Raw genomic sequence first — 21,099 nt, 5'->3', positions numbered from 1 at the left:
TAAACATATCATAAAAAAAACAGTGCTATCCTTAAAGCACACCTTGCTAAACAGTAATAGAGCTGCTTGTTCAAAACACTGTGCCTTTACACTTGTAGTAGCAGTAGTATGTTTAACCTGTCATTTAAACACCAGAGCTTTTCTCATACCTACCTATTGAGAGGATGTGGCTTCCTATTTCTAACATACATGAGCTTGTGGTCGGTTGGTGAGAACATTCAGGCCCAGTATCAAATTTCATTCATTAGAACCGCTCTAATAAGTACTGTGGTCCCACACGAAACTCATGTGTGCCCAAAGCTCTGGCATAGTGCAGCAGGCACGAACCCATGACCTTACTGCTGTAAATAGTGGGACGCATGTGGTGTCCCATTTCAAATGACAACTGCACACAACAAAGATGGGCAGGGATGAAGTATGAGATATAAAATGTAGAAACCAGTTTATTTAAAAAGGCTAGAGTCGATCAGAAAAGATCATCCCAGATGAGTGTTCTGACATCTACCGTGGCGTGAGACAAACAGCATTCTTTCTTATGTTGGAGATATAACTCGTGTCCATAGTAAGTCATGGGAAGCTATTGCGTCCATAGCTTCATATAGTTTTGTTTTTTTTTTTATCGTAAAAAGAAAAAGACTAAAAAACAAATGCACAATAAAACTCAAGTAGTCACTTTTTATCTGAAGCCTTTCAGTGAAAACCATGTATAGTTCATGCAAAAAGTCTCGCAAAAATCATCACAACCCTTCATATTAAACAGTGCTTCCATGACCTTCTTCACAAGTTCCTGCATTACCCTTTATAACACTTAAGAAATTATTCCTTGGCAGACTCTTCTGGAAGATCCTCCACTGGATCATGCTCAATCTCAGCCTGGGCACTGTCTCCCTCCTGCTCTTCTGAGGTTTCTACGTCGGTTCCTTCTGTGTCGTTTGTGCCACCGTCCGCCTGAATCTTCTCTGCAACAGCCTCGGATTCTTCTTCGCCAGCACCATTCTCCTCTGCCTCAGTTTTCTCTCTGTGTACATCATTTGAAAGTGACGAGCTTTCCTCTACTTGTTCCTCAGCAAAAACCTCCTCGATTTCATTGGCATTCACATCTGTCTCCTCTGGGAGACTCGGAGACTCGTCCAATGTGTCCATCTCAGTTTCATCTGCAACCGTCTCCTCTGTTTGCTCATCTTGCTCAGTTTCCGTCAGGTCAGTCTCTTCTGTTTGATTTGTGGGAAGATCGGAGACCGCAGAAGAAGTTTCAATTTCCTCTGCTACAGGTTTCTTTTTATGTTCCTCATTTCCTTCACTAGCTTGGTGTTCCTCTTCTCCTGCTGTTACTTTATGTTTCTCAGTTAATCCGTCCTCTTCTTCTGCTTCTGCTTCCTTACGTACATTCTCCTCTGCCTCTGCTCCTTGTTTCTCAGTTACTTTTTCCTGCTCTTCTACTTTTCGTTCCTCAGAAACATCATCTTCCTCTTTTGCTCGCTGTTCTTCAGAAACTTCTTCCTTCTCTCTTGCACCTCGTTCCTTAATGATCTCTCTTGCCTCTCGTACTTTGTCCTTTTTTGCTCCCGATAAAGTTTTATCTTTAACTTTATCTGTATGCTTTTCTTCAGCATGTTCTGCTTCTTTTTTGGATGCTTTCTTTTTGTGGTCAGTGATGTCTGCCTGCTCCTCCTCGTGTGCTGTGTTAGCTTGCTCCCCAACCTGAACCTCTTCTCTCGGAGCTCCAGGCAAAAACTGAAAATGAAAATCATGGACCATTATTTACAAGCTGGACCTAACAGAACATGCTATAGTAACTAAACTGGGCATGCTCACAAGTACCATCCCTATCTGCCTTGTAGGTGCTATACCTGGGTCTGGACAGCCTTGAGCTGGGCAGTGAGTTGGGAGTGAAGACTGTTGGTGCTGGTCTGATGATCCTCCAGTTTTTTGTGCAGAGTCTTGAGCTGCTCCTTAAAAGCTTGGGTCCTCTTAACTTGCTCCAACTGCATCCGCTCTCTGACAGAGAGAAACATGACATAAATACAAAATCTTACATTCCATTAAAGTTTCCTCTAAAACTCTAAAAATACTGACTGATAAAACTATCTTGTTCAGAACGTACCTGATCTCAATCAACTCCTGCACATTCGAAGCAATTTCTTCCTGGCTGCTTGTGAAGGATTCCTTCATTTCGGAAATTTCCCTCTTTTGGCCCTCCAGCTGGGACTTCAGGCCATCGACGACTGAGACATGCTCACCCAGACGTGACTCTGTGACTGAAAGTGTACTGGTGAGCCCAGAAAGGCTTACAGCTAGCTCTGAATTAGCACCCAGGATGGTATTGACACTCTGCTTCACAGCCTCAAACTCATCACTCTTGTTCTTGATGATGGCATTCAGAGATGCAATGGAGATGCTGTTCTGCTGAAGCTCGGCTAATTTGGAGTTCATTTCAGTTTGCAGGGCCCAGACTTTGTTCTGAAGGTCTTTGGACTTAATTTGTTCTGATGCGGCCAGTGCTACCTCGGCCTGCCTCTGGGCTTTGGCATAGGCTTCTTCCAGAGCTAGCAGACGCTCCTCAAAACCTCCTACACTGGCAAGCTGGAAACAAGAGGCAAGAACATTAATACAGTGTACAAACAATGGCCCACGGTTATCAAACTTTAAATAGTACACATGCTGATCTGGAATCAGCTTTTGCTCTTTTGAATACCAGTGGACAGAACTACAGGTTCTAATGAAAACTGATCAGTGGTAAAGGTCAAGGTCATTGCCCCCACTCTAAAACATGGCCCACTGTCACTTTTCCAGCTCGGGATGTCCCGACCCAAACCAGTGACTCAGGATCAGGGGACAGTCCAGGCATTTTTAATGGATCGCGAATCAGCTTTTAAGGTTCCTTAGGCTTGATGTAGCAGAGTGAAAACTGGTGTCTTTTAGGCGATATTAATATGACATGATCATCAGCTGCTGCAGAAGAACTTCCAATTCTTTTAAAAACAACCCTAGACAGAGGTAATCTGTGGTGCTATTTCGGTGAGCAAAGCAAAACAGAGCTTTATTTGAACTGATAATTGTGGTGTTAACATTACCAGAATGTAACTGCTGCATTATTAATAGAAAGATTGAGGAAGAGAAAAGCGAATGGCTGATAGTTAGCTTAGAGCCTCGCTGATAACATGACACAGCAAACAACCAACAGATTACAGAGCAGCAGTTAGAGTGTTTGTTAGTTAATCTGTCAGAGGAGAGAAACTCTTCACTCTCCCAAAACATGTGTCCGTTTTCTGCCGTTTTTGTCCACGCTGCCGAAACCATCCAATGTGCAAAGTCAAAGACATTTTATTCCATTGTATCCTTTTGAGAGGAAATAGCACCACTCCTATCCTGTCTTTACTTATGAATTATGCCTGGTTAGAAACCAAACTACGGTGGAAATGCTCTGTTCTACCAGCAAGAGAACCACAGTCTTTTCTGTTGTTCTAAACCAGCTCTGAACGGCGCATTCAGAACCGAGGAGGAGGCTAATGCACACACGCACTGTGATTAGGCTGTAAAGTTGTAAATAAGCTGGGAGCGGAACGGTCAGGTAGGTCAGTCAGACTGGGCTGTAAGATATTGAACACTAAGACTGCGCCCTGCGCACCCTGATGCTCAATGCCATCTTACACCCTGCCTTCCCCCTGTTTCATTTAAATAGCAAAAGTGCTTGTAAATATATCCACGCTGATGGGCGTGGTGGTCTAGAAATCAGGTGTGTTCAGGTAAGTTTCTGGCATATTGCTATCTTGGCAACAGAAAACACAGATGTGCCACTGACTGAACAACCTAGGCAGACATCAGCAGTCAAATGTTCATTGCTATCTTGGCAGTGAATTGTCACAATATCCTAGACCGCGCACAATGCACAATTGAAATAGCAACCCGCCAAAGTCAGGCCGTACCTGGCTCTTACATAACCTGGCTCTTATGTGTGTGTGTGTGTGTGTGTGTGTGTGTGTGTGTGTGTGTGTGTGTGTGTGTGTGTGTATATATATATATATATATATATATATATATATATATATATATATATATATATATATATATATATTTACACACACATATACACACAAAACACAAATACAGAATACAAACACACTTACACTTACACTACATAGATTACTGCACTGCTTAAAATGTGCAGGTTTAATATAGAATGTTAAATGTTTACATTACTATTTACATATAGACCTCAGATTAGCACATCTTATCCAAATTAAGGGGCTGTGTTATTTCTAGTAAAAACAAAGAGCCAGCATTAAGACACTCGGATGGAGGGGGTAAAAAAAAAAAAAATCTTGATCAGGATATCTAATGCCAGCCACAAATACAGTGTAGTGAAAAATGAATGAAGGGTTAGGGGCAAGAATACGATGCAGCTGTTGTTTTTTCCATAATCAAAGTCCCAGCTATTATATTACACCTCTTTTCTAGGGCATATCCCCAAGGTTACACTCACTGGGACCTGCTTGTTTAATTTTATTTTGCTTTATAAAACAAAATAAAGTGAAATGAAATAAAACTAAGGCCACGGTAGCATTGTGCATACTTGGAAAGAGGTTAAGACACTGCATGTTTCTTTTAATTCAGTTCTATACAGGATCTCCAGCTTGCTTCTAAATAAATGTTGTCAAAGGTAATATGATAGTGCTCTCCACAGACAGTGCAACTATTAATGGCCCTGGGGCTGGCTGGCTGGTTGGCTGCATTGCATAGCTCAGCAGCACAGTGAAAGCCATGGACAACGTGGTCAGCCTCTCAGTCAGACAGGCATGACATTTCAAACAGAGCTTTATTATCCTGCTTGGGCCAAAAAAGCACTTATTCCAGCAGTCTGGACACAGCAGATACACCTGCTTTGCTGACCTAGCTGGCTCTTTAATGACTTAGAACTTCACAAGAGCTTCAGAAACATAGCCTACCTCCTTTAGAACAATATGAAGGTCAGCAAATTGCAGAGCCTTTCCTCCATATTTATACATATTTTAAACCTAAGGTCAGCTGTGGTCTCTACCTGTGCGTTTCCAGACCCCAACTGCTGCTGCAGCTTCGTGACTCTGGTCTGCATGGTCGTGAGCGCTTCAGACAGGTCCTCGATGGCCTGCTGTTGCTGACTGCAGAACCAGCCTAGCATGGACCCCCCGAGGAGGATGATGAAGAACAAAGCGCACGGGAGGACATACTCTTTGATTCCACGCGACTGTCCCACCTGTGGCTCCAGCATTAACAGGGGGTCGTCCTGCTTACTGCTGCTGCTCTTTGCCCTGCGCCTCGCCATGCTTCTCCACTCAGCTGCGGGTGAATAGCGGTTGGTTAAGTTTAGAAGATGGTCTGGGGGGAGGGGGTGGGTGGAGGGTATGGGGGGGGGATCCACATTTGGGGCATCAAATGACGCTCACCGAACAGCTCGGACGCGTGCAGAAGAAGGGGGCGCGGCTTACCGGTATTCCGAGGCATGGTAGGGGGTCGCGGAAGGGAATGTGACCAATCGATACCGGGGGAAGAGGTCAGTCGTTACGCACAGTCGTTACAAACATACACACACAGGTCACTGGGCATGATTTGAGAGGGGATGAAAAGGGATTCTAACCACTCTTTATAAAATATATATATTATTATTATTATTATTATTATTATTATTATTATTATTATTATTATTAATAATAATAATAATAATAATAATAATACAAAATACACACCCTGGTAAAACAATGTGCTTTGGTTTAATGTTAGGATGTGTGATATAACCTAAGATGGGCATTACAGGCCCACATATTTTAATTCCATCCATGTTTGAGATTAATACATGAAGCATTGAATGTATTAGGAGTATTTTCAGTACCATCCATATAGGCAAAAGTAGTGCATACCAACATCAATCAGTCATAATATTAGCACCACTGACAGGTGAAGTAAAAAAAAAACATTGATTGTCTTCATCTGCAGAGTCAAGTCATCTGCTGGGTGGATATATTAGGTGGTAAGTGAACAGTACAAGGATCTGAGTCACTTTGACAAGAACCAAACAGTGATGGCTAGTTAAATGGATTAGAGCATCATCGAAACATCAGGCAGGTCTTGTGGGTTGTTTCTGGTATGCAGTGGTCAGTACTTACCAGAAGTGGTCCAAGAAAAGGTCAACTGGTGAGCCAGTGACAGGGTCATGGGCAACCAAGGCTCGTTGATGCGATCCATGGAGGCCCCAGCTCACAACTTAAAGGATCTGCTGCCAATGTCTTGGTGCCAGATATCAGAGAATGCTTTTATAGGTATTTAGAGGAGTCCATGCCTCGAATGATTAGATCTACTCAGTGTTAGGGCCGTGGTGCTGTGGTTATGTTATGGCTGATCGTATAATGCATTCGGAAAGTCTTTAGCACCTTTCATTTTTTTCACACTTTGTTTTGTTGAGTGCTAAAAAACCCTAAACATAACTTTCCCCCATTATAGTTTAGATATTAATTATACTTAAAGCATTTCCCTACTAGTTGTACCCTGTATGACTATGTATGTGACAGACAAACTTTGAGTTTGATTGGTGCAAACTGTTCCCTGCTTAAAACCAGTAGACGTCTTCAACGTTCCTAAATTCAGCCATGTCTTTCCACTAGCACCACATCAGATTCAAAACCTTGACACTGGTCTACAAAGCCAAGAACGGACCAGCCCCTCCATACCTGATGGCAATGGTCAAAAGCCGATCCACACCAAGAGCCCTTCGAGTTTAAAGTACGGCTCAGCTCGACCCGCCATCCCTCAAAATCCATGAAAGACAAACATCCAGGCTTTTTTCTGTCCTGCACCAAAGTGGTGGAACGAGCTTCCCCTGGGTGTCCGAACTGCAGAGTCGCCCGCTGTCTTCAAACACAGACTGAAGACCCACCTCTTCAGAGAATAGCAGAGTGGTCTCCTTACTGACTTGTGTTTAGTACAGTCTAAACTTACAGATATCTTTAGTCTATTTAAACTAGCTGAGGTTTTTCTTGGGTAAACAGTAAAGCACTTTTGAAAGTCGCTCTGGATAAGAGCGTCTGCTAAATGCCCTAAATGTAATGTATATGTAGACCAGCATGACAGACGTGCTAGCCTTATGCTTGTCTACACTGGTTTGTGATAGTCCGGTGTCTGTGTTTACGGCACAACAAATGCTGCTTTTTGCTGGTGATCACTCTATCAGCGTTTAAACGGTGACCAACATACCAGCATTCAAAGCACAATATAAGGCCATTCTGTTTTTTCAGGTTTTTTGTGATCATAATCTAGAGATTTTAAGTGTGTAAAGGGATGCATATGGTCATAGTTTTATTCCTACATAAGAAAGAAGCTTGGAACTATGCTTTATACAGTATGTCAGTTTTCTAAGGTATTGAAGTTATAACCCAGGTTAGGAAAGGGGATAATCTTGTATCACCCTCAGGAAGCACGCCATCAGAAGAACAAGACAACTGCCAGTGAAACAGGACCCATGTCTGAATTCCCTAAAATATTACTGACAGACCCCAGACAAAAGACCAACAGAGACGGTCACATTTTGAAATCACCATTCATTGGCTACTTTATTTCAAGTAATGTCACTCTGGCAGTGCTTGTCTTATTGTTGAATCTACTGCTAAGATGACTTGGGATTGGTTCCACCGCTGAGACAAACTGGGCATCTGTTCACACACGCTAAAAAGCCATTCAGATAACTGTGCAGATTTCTGTTCATCGTGCATGAGCTAGGAAGAAAGAAGGAGTCTAGGTAAGCAAATGTAGAACACAGGCTGCTGATCTGGCTCTGACCCAATTTTTCTTCTTAAGCTGCTGCATGGTTGCACCAGCATCTTTGTTCAGCCTCCTCTATTCTGTAATTTATTAAGACAAAGAAAGTAGTTATCAGATAGGTCTACACTTATGTACACACTATAAATTAATAACTTGGTACATTGGATTTCTTATTAGGAGATTGTTGCAAGAATTAATTAAGATTTAATGTTTTTAGCAGGACATGACCTCAGTTTCAGTTAAAAGAAAGCTGCTCTAAATTACTCTGTGTTTTACTGCAATGCAGAAACACACCTCTGACTGTAAGCTTGGTGGAGCACTCAGCTTTGCCCAGAGAATTCTCTGCCACAACCTTGTATTCTCCTGTGTTGTTGGGCCCCACCACCAGGATGAGCATAGAGCAGACACCACAGGTGTTGGAGATGTAGTAGTTGGTGTCTGTGTTGATGCTGACGTTGTTGCGGTACCAGGTGACATGGGGTCTGGGGTTGCCTCTCACAGCACAGCTCATGTAGCACTCATAGCCCGTTGGAGCTGTGTGTAGTTTCAGAGGGACGGTAAATTTTGGGGCTGACTGGAAGTTGAGGATCTTGGGTTCTGGCAGCTTCACTACAAATTTCTCTGGAGAGAAACAATATGGGCTTCATTTAGAGGCTTAATGACAGGCTATCAGAACAAACACAAAAGGTGTACCCATTGTCTATGTATTGCTCATCTGGTGTTAATGGTAAGAATCAAGGAAGTTCAGGAAATTGTGGTTGACTATTGAGCATCAAGGTTATTTACAGTAGAGTGGCACGTTTAGCTCTGTGCAAATTATTTATTACCATGGTTAGATGTTTGTCTAGAACAAAGACTGGTTGTAAGGAACAAAAGGATTAGCCCAAACCTTTCTTTTTAATGCTTCCCCATGCTGGAGACTCCGATGGTTCAGAGAGCCCCATGTCATTCTTAGCAAATACACGGAAGTAATACTCTCTTCCTTGCATGATATTAACAATGGTAAATTTGTGGTTGAAGAGGTGGTCTCCTACTGTCCGCCAAATACGCTTGACGGAGTCCCGCTTCATCACCATGTAGTGGAGCCGGTCGTCTCGTTTCTCATCAGGAGATGGAGTCCATGTAACAGTTACTGTGCCCTCAACATTCTGCTCAAGTTGGACTGTGCCTGGAGGCTTAGGTTCATCTGGAAAATTGTAAGCCATGCAATTACTCACAACATTGAGGGTAATTTTAAAAGTTTTTAAAAATGGAAAATCAACAATTTTTTTTCTGAAGCGTCTGCATAATTCAAAGTGGTTTGATGTGAAATGCTCTAATTTTGGAGCAGCATTACTGGATTGTTCACAGTGGAGGTGATAGAGACCAAACATCTGAGGAACCTAATGCCTGTAAAAGCTAACTTACAGGAAGTAGTTACATAAAACAGTTACAAGCAAGCTTGAGACCTAAGACATGTTTACATACACTACATAGACAAAAGTATTGGGACACCTGATCATTTATTGTTTCTTCCAAAATCAAGGGCATTAAAAAAAGGGTTTATCCTACTTTTATTGCAGCTACCGACCACAGAAAGCTTTTTACTAGATTTTTGAGCATTGCTGTGAGGATTTGATTGCATTCAACGAAACAAGTCATCACATCCCTAGCTCGTCACAAATAAAGTACTAAATGGAGCACCAACCAGCATTTCAGAGAGCACAGTTCCACTGCTCCCCAGCTCAATGCTAGGGGGCTCAATGCCTCTAGCCCATGTCTGACATTAGGGACTAGACAAGCTATGTGTGTGCATTTGCACATCTGTGTCAGCAATGGATGCAACTCAAAGCAGCTGAATGTATTCATTAGAAGGGGTGTCCACAGATATTTGGGCATATAGTGTAGTTTGCCTTTTCCCATTACAGCTCTAATCTTTGGAACTCTCTTCCAGATGACCCAAAGTCTCTCAAAAACCTTTCTCTGTATGTATCTATTGATGACAGAGAGGAACACACAGGGGGCTGCACAAACAAACCTTCTCTTTTTACGATGTATTACTTTTTTTATTTACCTTTTGATATATTGTTTTTTTTACCTTTATCAACATTTCATATGAACCTCAGAAGGCATCAAAATATTGATGAATATTTTGAGAGCACTAAATTTTGTAAAATGAACATATGGTTCAAAAACCAAATGATCCTATCTGAGAAGTCTTAGTATAGAGGCAATATGCTTGAAATGCATGCTTGTTTATATTACCTGTGATTCTAATTTCAACATTGAAGCTTTCCTGACCCACCAGATTCTTTACAATGATGGTGTAGATGCCAGTATCAGACCGTTCAGATGAAGGAATTAGTAACTGGGAACCTTTCTCAGAATTAGTAATTGTCACATGTTTGGCCACAGGCACACCATCCTTCAGCCAAGTGACGTCTGGTAAAGGTGAAGCCTGTGGGTAAAAGTAATGATCAGCAATCAAAATCTAGCTGTACTGCATCAGAAACAGATAGCCTCAAACTACAACACTGTTCAAAAGTTCAAAAATTTGGAAATAAAGTTTTAGTAATTCACAGCAAAACTGTTTGGTTGACGATAATATGTCTATAAAAAGTTGAAGTTGGGAGTGCTAACATAGTCCTAACAAAGCAAGTCCTAACATAGCAAAAGGTAGAGATATCTACTGTATTCTGTATACCTTGCTGTATTAGTATTATTATAATAAAACAATTGATGTTAATGTATGTGTACACATTAATCAGCTTGAAGTAATTAAAGTTTATTGTATATGAAGGGCAGTACCTCAAATCGTATATTGACACGCACTGTGTTTCCAGATTTAACAACTAGGAAACCTTTTGTCCTCTTGTCGGTAAACTTAGGTTTCACTGTAAAGACAAATAGCAAGAGAACGTTCCGTTTTTATATTGTTTATATCATAAAAGATAGAAAACAACAACAACTAATAAAGATGCACTAAGTTTATCCTTACCAGGTGGAGGCATGGCAGTGATGTAGTTGTCAAACCCTTGTGGGAGACCCTCTCCTCCTTCATTGGTGGCGATCACTCTTACCCAGTATGTGGCTAAAGCCTTCAGACCTACTACAGTAAAAGATGTCTGGACAACAGCACTCACATTACATCTGCTCCACTCCAGTTGGTCTGTGGGTCTGATTTCCACAAAGTACCCTTTTGTGTCATCTTCCACCCCATATAGCACTTTCGGTTTGGTCCAAGCCAGACACAGTGTAGTGTAACTAGAGTCAGCTACTTTGAGATCCTTAACTTTCCCAGGAGGCTCTGCAGTAACAATAACAATCTGTGAGATATCTGAAACGTTCAGGAACAGAATATTTCAGGGAAATATAAAACGTCCAGTGTCGGAAATGTCCTTCTTTAGTTTTGCGCTCTGTGAGGCCACTGTTGCTAGTAATAGAAACTTACCTCACCAATTAAAACTAGCAACTAGCATGCCTAGATCATTACACACTTGCCACAAACCACATCTAGAATCAAGATGAGCTTATGTGTTCCTGGCACTTTATGATGTATTGCTTCTATATAAAAGGACAAAAGTATGTTGCAGCTAAAAACAGCAGCAGCAGTCATCTTAAAGCCTGAGCTTTGTCTGTAAGTGTGTTCATTCCTATAGATAACAATGTGCTATACAGCACCAGAATCCACAGTATCTGAGAGTACTTTAGAAGACAGTGCATTCTGAAGCATGTTTACAATGATTTAGGCATGTAGTTCACTCAGTGTATTTGAGCTATAAAAAAAGAGTAGTTCCTTAAAGAACCTAGGTTAGTCCATAAATCTAAGGGCTCCTCCAAGATCTTAAACATCTCAATGCTTTTAGAGGTGCCTAAAAGAACCTTTGGGATTGCTCAGTTTTAAATGTGGTTCCTTAAAGAACTCATTTGAATTAAGATTCCTAGAAGAATGTTAGGCTATATCCAAATCACTTTTAAAAGGACAGGATACTTAAGGAACATCTGGACGTTCTTTCATTTGAAACTGTGGAGGAACTACTTAAAGGAACCTTAAAGAAAATGTTTTTAGAAGAAGGTTTTATAAAGGTTCCTTAAAGCACCTTAAGAGGTTCCTCTACAATAAAAAAAACATCCAAAAGTTCATCAAGGCTCGTTATTTTAACCCCTTAAACCCTTTTAAAATGGTATTAAAACTTCTGTTAAAATGAATAGCCCCACCCATTTGTACAGACACCCCTTTTAGCTGCTGAATAACACACTAGTGTGTAATAAGCCTTGGAGTGTAAAAGAGGTTCAATAACTTTCTGAATTTATGTCACTATAAAAAACCTTTCACCTTTTATACCTTTTACACCTTTTACAGTTTCAGATAGAAAAAAACTCTAAAAAGTTTCTTAAAGATCTTGTTCTTCTAACAATGTGCTGTCATTAGCCTACTTGTTAGCCAGCCCAAGAACTTAGGAAGCAAAAACGCTAAACACCACACAAGTCTTGGCTAATTGACAGCATTTAACAACAGGGACAGATAGTGTAAATTTCATAGTTTACTTACTTATTCTTTTCATTTCAACTCAACAAAATTCAATTCAAGTGTAATGTTTGATCTTACTTACTTTGAGGATCTCTTGCAAATACACAGTCAGAGGGGGCACTTGGTTCTCCAGGACCACAAGTATTGATCGCAACCACTCTGAATTCATACTCAGCTCCCTCCATTACATCTTTTACTGCATACCTTTTCTCTAAGGACAATAATGAACTGTCAGTATCTGTGATGCTTTGAGCTGAGAAACAGAGAGCATCAGAGACTGGCTGTAAATGCAGCTATACACAAGAGTAAGCAAATGAAATTTAGGCAGGGTTGATGTGATGCACAAGGACCTCTGATGGGTTCATCTGGAGGATTCACTTGACTCCACAGGTTGCTGCCCTTCTTGCGTTTCTCAATGTTGTAGCCGACAATACTGCCCCCTCCGGTATTTGTGGGTGGAAGCCATGTCAGATTAATGCAGTCCTTGAAAGCACTGACCACCTTTGGAGAGGCAGGCTGACCAGGGAAGGCTGAAAGGAAAGCAAAGCCAAGAGTTCCAAGGAAATTGCTGCTACTCAGCTTGGAACAGTGTACCTTTTAAATGGAGTTTCATTCTAGGTCAGGGTGAGGGACCGAGTCAAGCACAGTTTGGTCATTTCTCTTCTTTAAGAACAAGCAAACCTGGTTTTTAGTTGCTTAGTTGAACCAAATTGTGTAGGAATCAGGTCAGCCAGGACTGGAGTTCCCCACCTGTGGTCTTGGCCATGCTTGAACCTCAACAGATAATTCAAATGGAGCTTAAAGAGCAAAGTGTGTATCAGAAAAATTACCTAATGTGCCAGCTGCAATGTCATCAGTCTCCATCATCTCACTGATTCCTTCAGAGTTCTTTGCCCTGATCCTGTAGCAGTACTTCCTACCACGGTCTATATCCATGTCCCTGTAGGTGGGCTGCCCAGGGATGTCTCCAATTTTCTTCCAGGTGTTGCGTCCCAGCTGCTGGCGCTCCAGGTTGTAATTTGTCACAGGACACCCACCGTCATCTTTTGGTGGCCGCCATTTAAACTCAATAGCAGACAATGAACTCTCTGCCACTTCTACAGGCCCTTGTGGTGGAGCTGGTTTGTCTTAAAAAATCACAGATGTACTGTTAGTACAGAAGACAACTTTAACAACATTTTTATCATTTTTTTATGTCTTAATGGGGAACTCCACCTATTTTCTAATCATTTATAGAGTGTTTTGAAGGGCAGCATTTTAGAGAAGCTTATTGACTTGTTGTTTTAACTGTGGTGGTGATAGGAACCAGGGGTTGCGATGTGTACAATGTAAATGAAGTCATCTTGTGTAACTCCCAAAACCAAAAAAGATCCTACCCTACACTGTCTTCTGAGTTGATGATGGTAAAATATGGGGACTATTTGACTTAAAATACCATACATGTGTTTCAAAAATACATTTTAGATCAAATTTGTATTTCAGAACCACCATGTCTCAGGCATCATATTGTGTATTCATAACTATTTCATGCTATGGCATTAACAGCCTTGGGCATCTGATTCCTATCATCACTGCTGCAAACAAGTCTCAACTTTCTCAAGACCGAATCACATTAAAAATCCACTTTAATTTTGTATACATTTTACCAAAGTCAAACCAAGGAGGAATTACCCATTAACTGTGTTCTAAAAATCTAGTTCACATACCGAGAACGATGAGCTTTGATGTTGCCTCTATGGTGGCAAATTGATTCTTGATTTTGATTTTGATTTCACCAGTAGTTTTGCGTTGACACTTAGTGAGAAATAGCCGACTGTGCGTTGAAGAGCTCTCAATTTTGATGTTGGGGCCTTGCAAAAGCTCCTCGTCGTCTTTGAACCACTGCACCTTGATTGGTTCTTTACCTAAGAATGGAAGCTTGAAAACTGCATTTTCACCAGCTTTCACAATGACAGGTTCTGAGAACTTACCCAAGGCACCAGCATTGATTTTTGGTGGATCTAAACAAGAACAGAATGAAACAAATCACAGTTCTCAGAAAGGTGTCAGTAAAGAAAGTTACACTTCAAAAACAGTACAAAAACAGAGTTGAAGAAGCATACTAGGGTTCATGCCAATATACACTAGATCCACTGTATATGATCATCTGGATAAATAAATAAATGCAATGATTACAGTTTGCAATGTATTTTACCTTCAACATCTAATGTTGCCTCAGATTTACGTCCATCTGCTTCAAATTTATATGTCCCCGAATGTTTCTCTTCACACTTCTTGATGATTAGTTTATGAGTGGCTTCATCTTTTACAATGTTAATCTCATTTGTAGATTCCAACTAGGATCCCGACCCAGAACACATAGAACAAACAAGCAATTTTCAGAGGAATGTTTTGGCTATAATGCTACTGTAGAACTTGCAGTACCGTTTGTTGTGCTACATAGACATGCCATTCAGACCAAAGGACATATGGTCATTAAAACTTGTCTGTTTTTATGCTTTACCTTTTTACCATCTTTGGACCAAATTCCAACACAGTCCTTACTGCTGAGTTTACAGGACAATTCTGCAGGCTCCCCAACATTTGCAGTGATGTCTGACAACCCATTGAGAAAATAGACTCCAGCCTCTGGGCCAAAAATAAGAGAAGGTAATAGTTTTGGAGACATATTGTCATACATAAAGGCTTGATTCTTTGTTGTGCAGAGCTTTGTCATGCAGAGCTGGGGAATACACACCTTTGACAGTGTCAGGGACTAGTGGACCGTCTCTGATGCGCTTCTTATGCATGTCTCCACCTGTCCCTTCTCCGCCTGACCCCTCTCGACCTGTCCCATCTCCATCTCTTCCATCTCCTCCTAAGCCATCTTTTCCAGACCCATCCCCCCCTAATCCAGCTCCTGCTAATCCATCTTGTCCTGAACCATACATCAATCCATCTTTTCCTGAACCATCTTTCCCTGAGCCATCTATTCCTGAACCATCTCTCCCTGATCCATCTATTCCTGAACCATCTTTCCCTGAGCCATCTATTCCTGAACCATATCTCCCTGATCCATCTATTCCTGAACCTTCTCTCCCTGAGCCATCTTTTCCTGAATCATCTCTCCTTGAGCCATCTTTTCCTGAGCCATCTCTTCCCATTTCATCCCTTCGAGTCCCATCCTGTCCACTTCCATCTCCACTGATTCCACCTCGTCCCAACCCCTCTCTCACACTGGATCCACCACTACCACCCCTTCCATCTGCTCTGCCTGCAGCTTCCTTGTTACCCTGGGCTCTCCTGGCTGCCTCATCTCTCTCCTTCTGCAGCCTGGCCTGCTCTCCAGCCAGGCCATCAGCAGCACCTGCACCACTGCGGCCTTTCCCACGGGCATTTGGGTCATCTAGAAACACAAAAGGACTGAGAATATACAGGAAGAATACTGGCATATAGGTATTTGACCTTTTATAGTGTGTATAAAGGAGTGCTGAGAGTTATTAAAAACTACCTTTAACAGAGAGGGAAGCTTTGCTCAACTTGACACCAGCAATAGCTGCGTAGATACCCTTGTCCTCTGGTTTACAGTTCTTCACCACTAATCTGTGAGTAAGCATGTCCTCTGACACGATGATGTCATATTTATCTCCATGCTCAACAGAGACATCATTAGCACACCAGGTGATTTTTGGCACGGGACTAGATAGAACACACTCAAACGAAGCATCCTGGCCTTCAACAACCTTAGCATCTTTCAGCATGCCATCAAATCCAGTGTCAGGAACTGAAGCAAAGAATATGACATATATAATGTCTGTGTGTGTTTGTATTTGAGTGTGTATATGTAGACAGAGAGAGAGACAGAGAGGTTTCTTACTTTCCAAGCCAGTTGAGAACATGTTAACTTCATCAACATCCACCTGATATAAGCCAGCATCATCTAGGCCAACATTATTGATGCTGAATTTGTATTTATCACCAACTTTCTTCATATTATGTTTGGAAGAGCTCTCCCTGCCATCACCATAGTCAAGCATTTCACCATCCTGCAGAGAGTCAAAAAATGAGATATTAGGTTGTGCTTACCAAACATGCTTGTCTTGCCATTGATTTCAAAGAATGATGAACAATGATCCTCATTCAGCAATGCATTCTCAATAATTGAAATGTCTTAAATGTACATTACAACTATAATGTGTCATTAAACCACTTATTTGCAGCTATGTTCTTATAAAGATGGAGCTCATTGTCATTATTAATTGAACATATCGCAAATAAGAAAACACTGGTAAATGTCAGAATCTTGAAATGTTTACTTAATAAATGGGTTTTTAGTAGAAATGTCTCCTTAAGAATGGTTGATGAAGGCTCATTGTTTTGTGAGTTGAAGTTTTAATATATAACATATTTTGTTCATTTGCTATTCTAGTAATTCATGTGTACTTCATTTATATGGGTATAGTGCAGATGCTCAGATTTAAGTAAAGGTATTTCTGTACATTTTTGATTTACCACTAAGAAATTATATCACTTCTTAATTATAAACCTTCGGTTTTAAGGCTCCACATATGTGGGGCATACGGGTTCACAGTGTTTGTGAAAACTCGGGTGTGCTTAATTGTCTATATTAGTGCTGGTAGGAGAGAACTTTCCACATCATCATGTCATAATTCTAGGCTTCTGTTTGCCTTCAAAGCCTCGAGGCCAATGAAAGTCAAGACACTGAAGTCAGTTACTTAATTTGTGAACAGAATGAATAGCTACTGTCAGCTCACATCCTGAGTCCTAAAATATAATCTGACAGCAAATGATTTGGTTAAATTCAGACAGCATATTTTCCATATCTTATGAATAAACATAATTGTTTTTCTTATGTTTGAACATATAAGTTTACTTCTTAATCACAAAAATGTGAACATGACCTTAAACATCTAATCAGACAGAGTTTTAACAGCTTCTGTATCATTGTTGATATTTTATGCACTGAAGATACTGAAGATACTGCTTAACCTCACCTTGTAAAGAAATATTTTGCTGTTTGGATCCTTAAGTTTCATGTCAAGCTCAAATTCAGCATTTCCACTGGTTTTTACCTCAATTTGCTTCAGGTTTTCAACTTTTTCAACAACCTAGAATGAAATAAAGAATGAAAAAAAGATAACAATGTAAGACACAATATGTCAACTCCAGGATCTAAAAAGGTTTGGCCTGTGTTAAAATGATTAAAAACATGTCTCTTTCAAAAACTCTGAAATGCAATTCTGACAGCAAGAAACAAACACTGCTGATACCTTTGCCTGTTCTTCCTCTGACTCCTTTTTCATCTGGCTAAGTTTCTTTAGCATCCAGCGATAATTAGTCACCCCAAAGTCACGGCAGATTTGCTCATAGTCTTTCTTCTGGGCACTCAACATCACCTCCCAGAACTTTGGGTCAATCTCTCCTTCTTTCTTGGGCTTTTCTTTTCTCTTCTTCACAATTCTGCATAAAATGTAATTTATTTGAATGAGACAAAATGAAGTGGATTCATCTGCATGGCACAAAATATTGATCTTCTAAAAGTAAAAGATAAAATACTGTACACAGTTTTCTTCAGCATCTTTCTGAAATCTTCAGGATCTTGTGGTTGTGCAGCTGAAAAAGGCGAAAGTTAATAAACAAACAAATAAAGAAAAGTTGACTGACCAGAAACCACAAATATACTTAAGTTTCTAACATTTCAATTAACGTTTATCATTTTTGTAAATAATTTTGTGTATTGTTTTGCAAAATTCAGTACTGTGCATTTTGTTGGCCTCAGAGCAGAGCAAAGCGGCTAATGTTTTACACACAGGTTACTTGTGGTTTATCTATGGATGCTACCACACAATATTACACTATGTGTTTTTATAGTACATTATCTTCAAATGTGATAATTTCTGTAGGTTCACACTCAATGTCTAAACAATGCCAGACTTGGATCAAAATGTTTGGCCAATAACATGCATATACCTGGTTTATTTTTCTTGAATCCAACTGAAAAAAGAGAGTAACAACAATAAGTTTGGGACACAAGCTAAGGTACATTATTATTGCTGCGAACGTAACTTAGTTCTTACCCTCAATAACATTCAGTGTAGCTGTAGAAACAGCTTTTCCGAAGGGGTTCGTGGCAAAACATTTGTATGTGTCTGCTTGGTATACAGTTACATTTGGTATCTGACAGTAAAAAAAAGAAGGGAAGAAAGAAAGCAGTTGACCTGCGAGTGGATCAATTTTATTTGCTAACCAGTCACACAGAGCACACAGAGAGTCTTAATGCATTGCAAGTGTTGAATTTGAATGACATGCCTTTTTTTCTTACCTATTTAGCCACTAACAGTTCCTTAGTTTCCTCAGTTCTGTGTGTTTGTGAAGGACATAGATTAAGGGCTAGTGTAGAGACTACTGTAGTATAGTGTATTGTATAGTACTATTATTGTATAGGTAATCATAAATCTACTATGATCTATGATGGCTTGTTAACTGTGTTTATACTTCAGTGCTGCCATATTTGAATGATTACTGTTTGTTATATAATACCAATTTCAGTATTATTAAAAATTATACAGTCCTTGGTTCCACCCTATACAGTCTTTAGTTTCTTTTTTTTATTCATAGATCTTCAGCACTTTCCACACAAACTCAAACCCGCACACATCCCTTAAAATATCCAAGCTAGTTGGATATTTAATACTACATTTACACATACTACAGTTTGAATAACACATCACTGTGAATGAAATAATGAATCTATTTTAAATTGGTGGTAAATCGGAACTTGTTATTGGCTCTTTATCATCAAACACAATTTATTTTAATGATTTCTAATTGTATGTTTTAAAATTTAAAAACATTTAAATTGAGTTAAATATTATTGTATATTTCATTTTAACATCACTTATGCTGCTGGAGTCAATGTATTATGCTCTAATATGTCATATATTAGATTTTATATATATATTTTATAATATATTACATATATTAGATTTTTATATTGCAGATTTTGGTGAGCTTAATAGGAACGCTTAATCTGCCCCTGTGTGTTTAATTTGTTTTTACACAGCACAGTCTCAGCAGAAATCCCTTGCTTGGGCAATGGTAGGACTCAAAATTACTTCTTCTTACTTGTTTAATTAATCGCATTACATTGGCCTAATGGATAATGAATACACTAATTTAAATGTAGGGTTTAGAGTACCAAATTCACTGGGTTTAATAGGTTTTAGAACGTATCTATTCCTCAGTTAGCCTTTCTGCCTGATGGCCTGGTGTCTTGTGTTAATAGCAAAGAACTATTGGAAGTGCTTTTTGTTGTCGGTTTAGACTTAATCTGGTCTTGGAAACAGGCCCAGTAAAGAGCAGGAGGATACATTTACTGTTTATTACATAGGGTATGTTGCTGAGTATTGGGGAATGTGGGATGTAAGTTGTGGGATGTAAGGTAATATGTGACTGCCTGTGGTTTTGTGTGGCTGTTTATTTACTGCAGCTGCTGCGACACAATTCATACAAGTTTTTAGAAATATCTGAAAAATATTTTTTTCATATTATTAAATGTCCTAATGGGAATCTGACATTCATTTAAAATGAGGTAGTCACTGACAGGCAGTGAGATATTGCTGTGGTGCTTTTACGTTTGATTATCTTGATAACGGACAGAATACAGATACATGTGTTTAAAATTAGAATGAATATTTTACCTCTAAAATATATTCTCCAGACTTTTCATCATATCTAGTCTTATATTTCTCTGGATCAGAGGTGTCCCCTTTGTTGCGTGTCCAGGTTATGGTGGGTGTCGGCTCTCCTGTTGCTACTGCTTTGAAGAAGGCCCTTTTACCTGCAATCAGATTGGACAGATTTATTTTCCTTCAAAGTGGAGTAACCTTGTTGTCCGATGTCTATATAGATATTTGTTTTTATATGTTGGTAGAATGATGTTTTGTTTACTAGATAGCAGTTAGTAGAACTAAATGATCAGACTTATCTAGATAGTAATTCAAATATGTAAAACCGAAGTAAAGAAGGGACTATTGTTCTTCCACTAATCACTTAGTTTTAGATACCAAGTTTTAAAGTTGAATTAAGATGGATATTGGGATGCTGGTAATCACCAATATATTTAAGCAAACAGTGATTAATTTATTTACTCAGTCCTGAAGCAATAACAAGAATTATATGCATTGTATTAGTGAGAGCGCTATTAATAGTAACAATTATTTGTTTTGATTGTTGCAGTAGAGAGAATATTTGTGTCTTAGATAACAAACAGTTATTTGCATTGCTGTAAAACTGCACAATATAAAAACTATGAGGTCAATACAGTAGCTTTTGGGGTAAGTATTATGCTGCAGGTTCATACCAACAGAAAAAGCTGTTAAATACCTTCCTGGATAGTCATGGCCATGGGTTTTCTGGTGAAATCTGGGGTAGTTTTTCCAGGTGGTAGGTTCTCCACATACTGTGTGATCATAACACCAGGCACTCTGGATCTTTTCTTGATTGCCACTGATAACATCAGGATAAGATTGGTAAGGGATGCATTATACTATACTATATGTATACTATTGCAGCATTTACATGTCATCCATGACTGTCAAGATGCAGATATTTAGATAAGTCTAAAATGTTTTATAATGCAAGTACTACATAATGTATTGTTTTGACTGTAACTCCTCTAAGCCACAAGAAAGCGGTACCTCACCAGAAGATAGTGCCCCCTACGGCCTTCAGTATTCTAAATGCAGATGTTTTATCATATATAGACCATAGTTTCAGTTTTGCAGCTACTAAGAAACCTA

The 21,099-nt window shown here is 39.7% G+C and overlaps 2 protein-coding genes across 2 annotated transcripts; both read right to left on the bottom strand.

Annotated features, from left to right (window-relative positions):
• Positions 1-601: 601 nt before the first annotated feature.
• On the bottom strand, positions 602-5,332 carry LOC140559600 (uncharacterized). The gene is made up of 4 exons (XM_072683145.1): positions 5,039-5,332; positions 2,105-2,583; positions 1,851-1,998; positions 602-1,734 (listed from the first exon to the last, which is right to left on the bottom strand). The coding sequence occupies exons 1-4, from the start codon at positions 5,300-5,302 to the stop codon at positions 817-819; spliced, it is 1,809 nt and encodes a 602-aa protein (XP_072539246.1). The 5' UTR covers positions 5,303-5,332; the 3' UTR covers positions 602-816.
• Positions 5,333-7,728: 2,396 nt separating this feature from the next.
• Positions 7,729-20,816, bottom strand: LOC140559747 (immunoglobulin-like and fibronectin type III domain-containing protein 1). Its single transcript, XM_072683352.1, has 22 exons — positions 20,684-20,816; positions 19,999-20,138; positions 18,376-18,475; positions 18,269-18,292; positions 17,860-17,911; positions 17,569-17,758; positions 17,293-17,406; positions 16,155-16,323; positions 15,789-16,061; positions 15,036-15,683; positions 14,802-14,926; positions 14,493-14,634; positions 14,005-14,298; positions 13,129-13,425; positions 12,649-12,828; positions 12,381-12,509; positions 10,766-11,074; positions 10,576-10,661; positions 10,033-10,225; positions 8,678-8,974; positions 8,083-8,409; positions 7,729-7,742 (listed from the first exon to the last, which is right to left on the bottom strand). Exons 1-22 carry the CDS (start codon positions 20,814-20,816, stop codon positions 7,729-7,731), a joined length of 4,236 nt encoding a protein of 1,411 aa, XP_072539453.1.
• Between the last annotated feature and the right edge of the window lie 283 nt (positions 20,817-21,099).

This window comes from Salminus brasiliensis, chromosome 7 (assembly GCF_030463535.1).
Source record: "Salminus brasiliensis chromosome 7, fSalBra1.hap2, whole genome shotgun sequence".
Taxonomy (NCBI): domain Eukaryota; kingdom Metazoa; phylum Chordata; class Actinopteri; order Characiformes; family Bryconidae; genus Salminus; species Salminus brasiliensis.
This window is presented reverse-complemented; position numbering and strand designations above follow the sequence as displayed.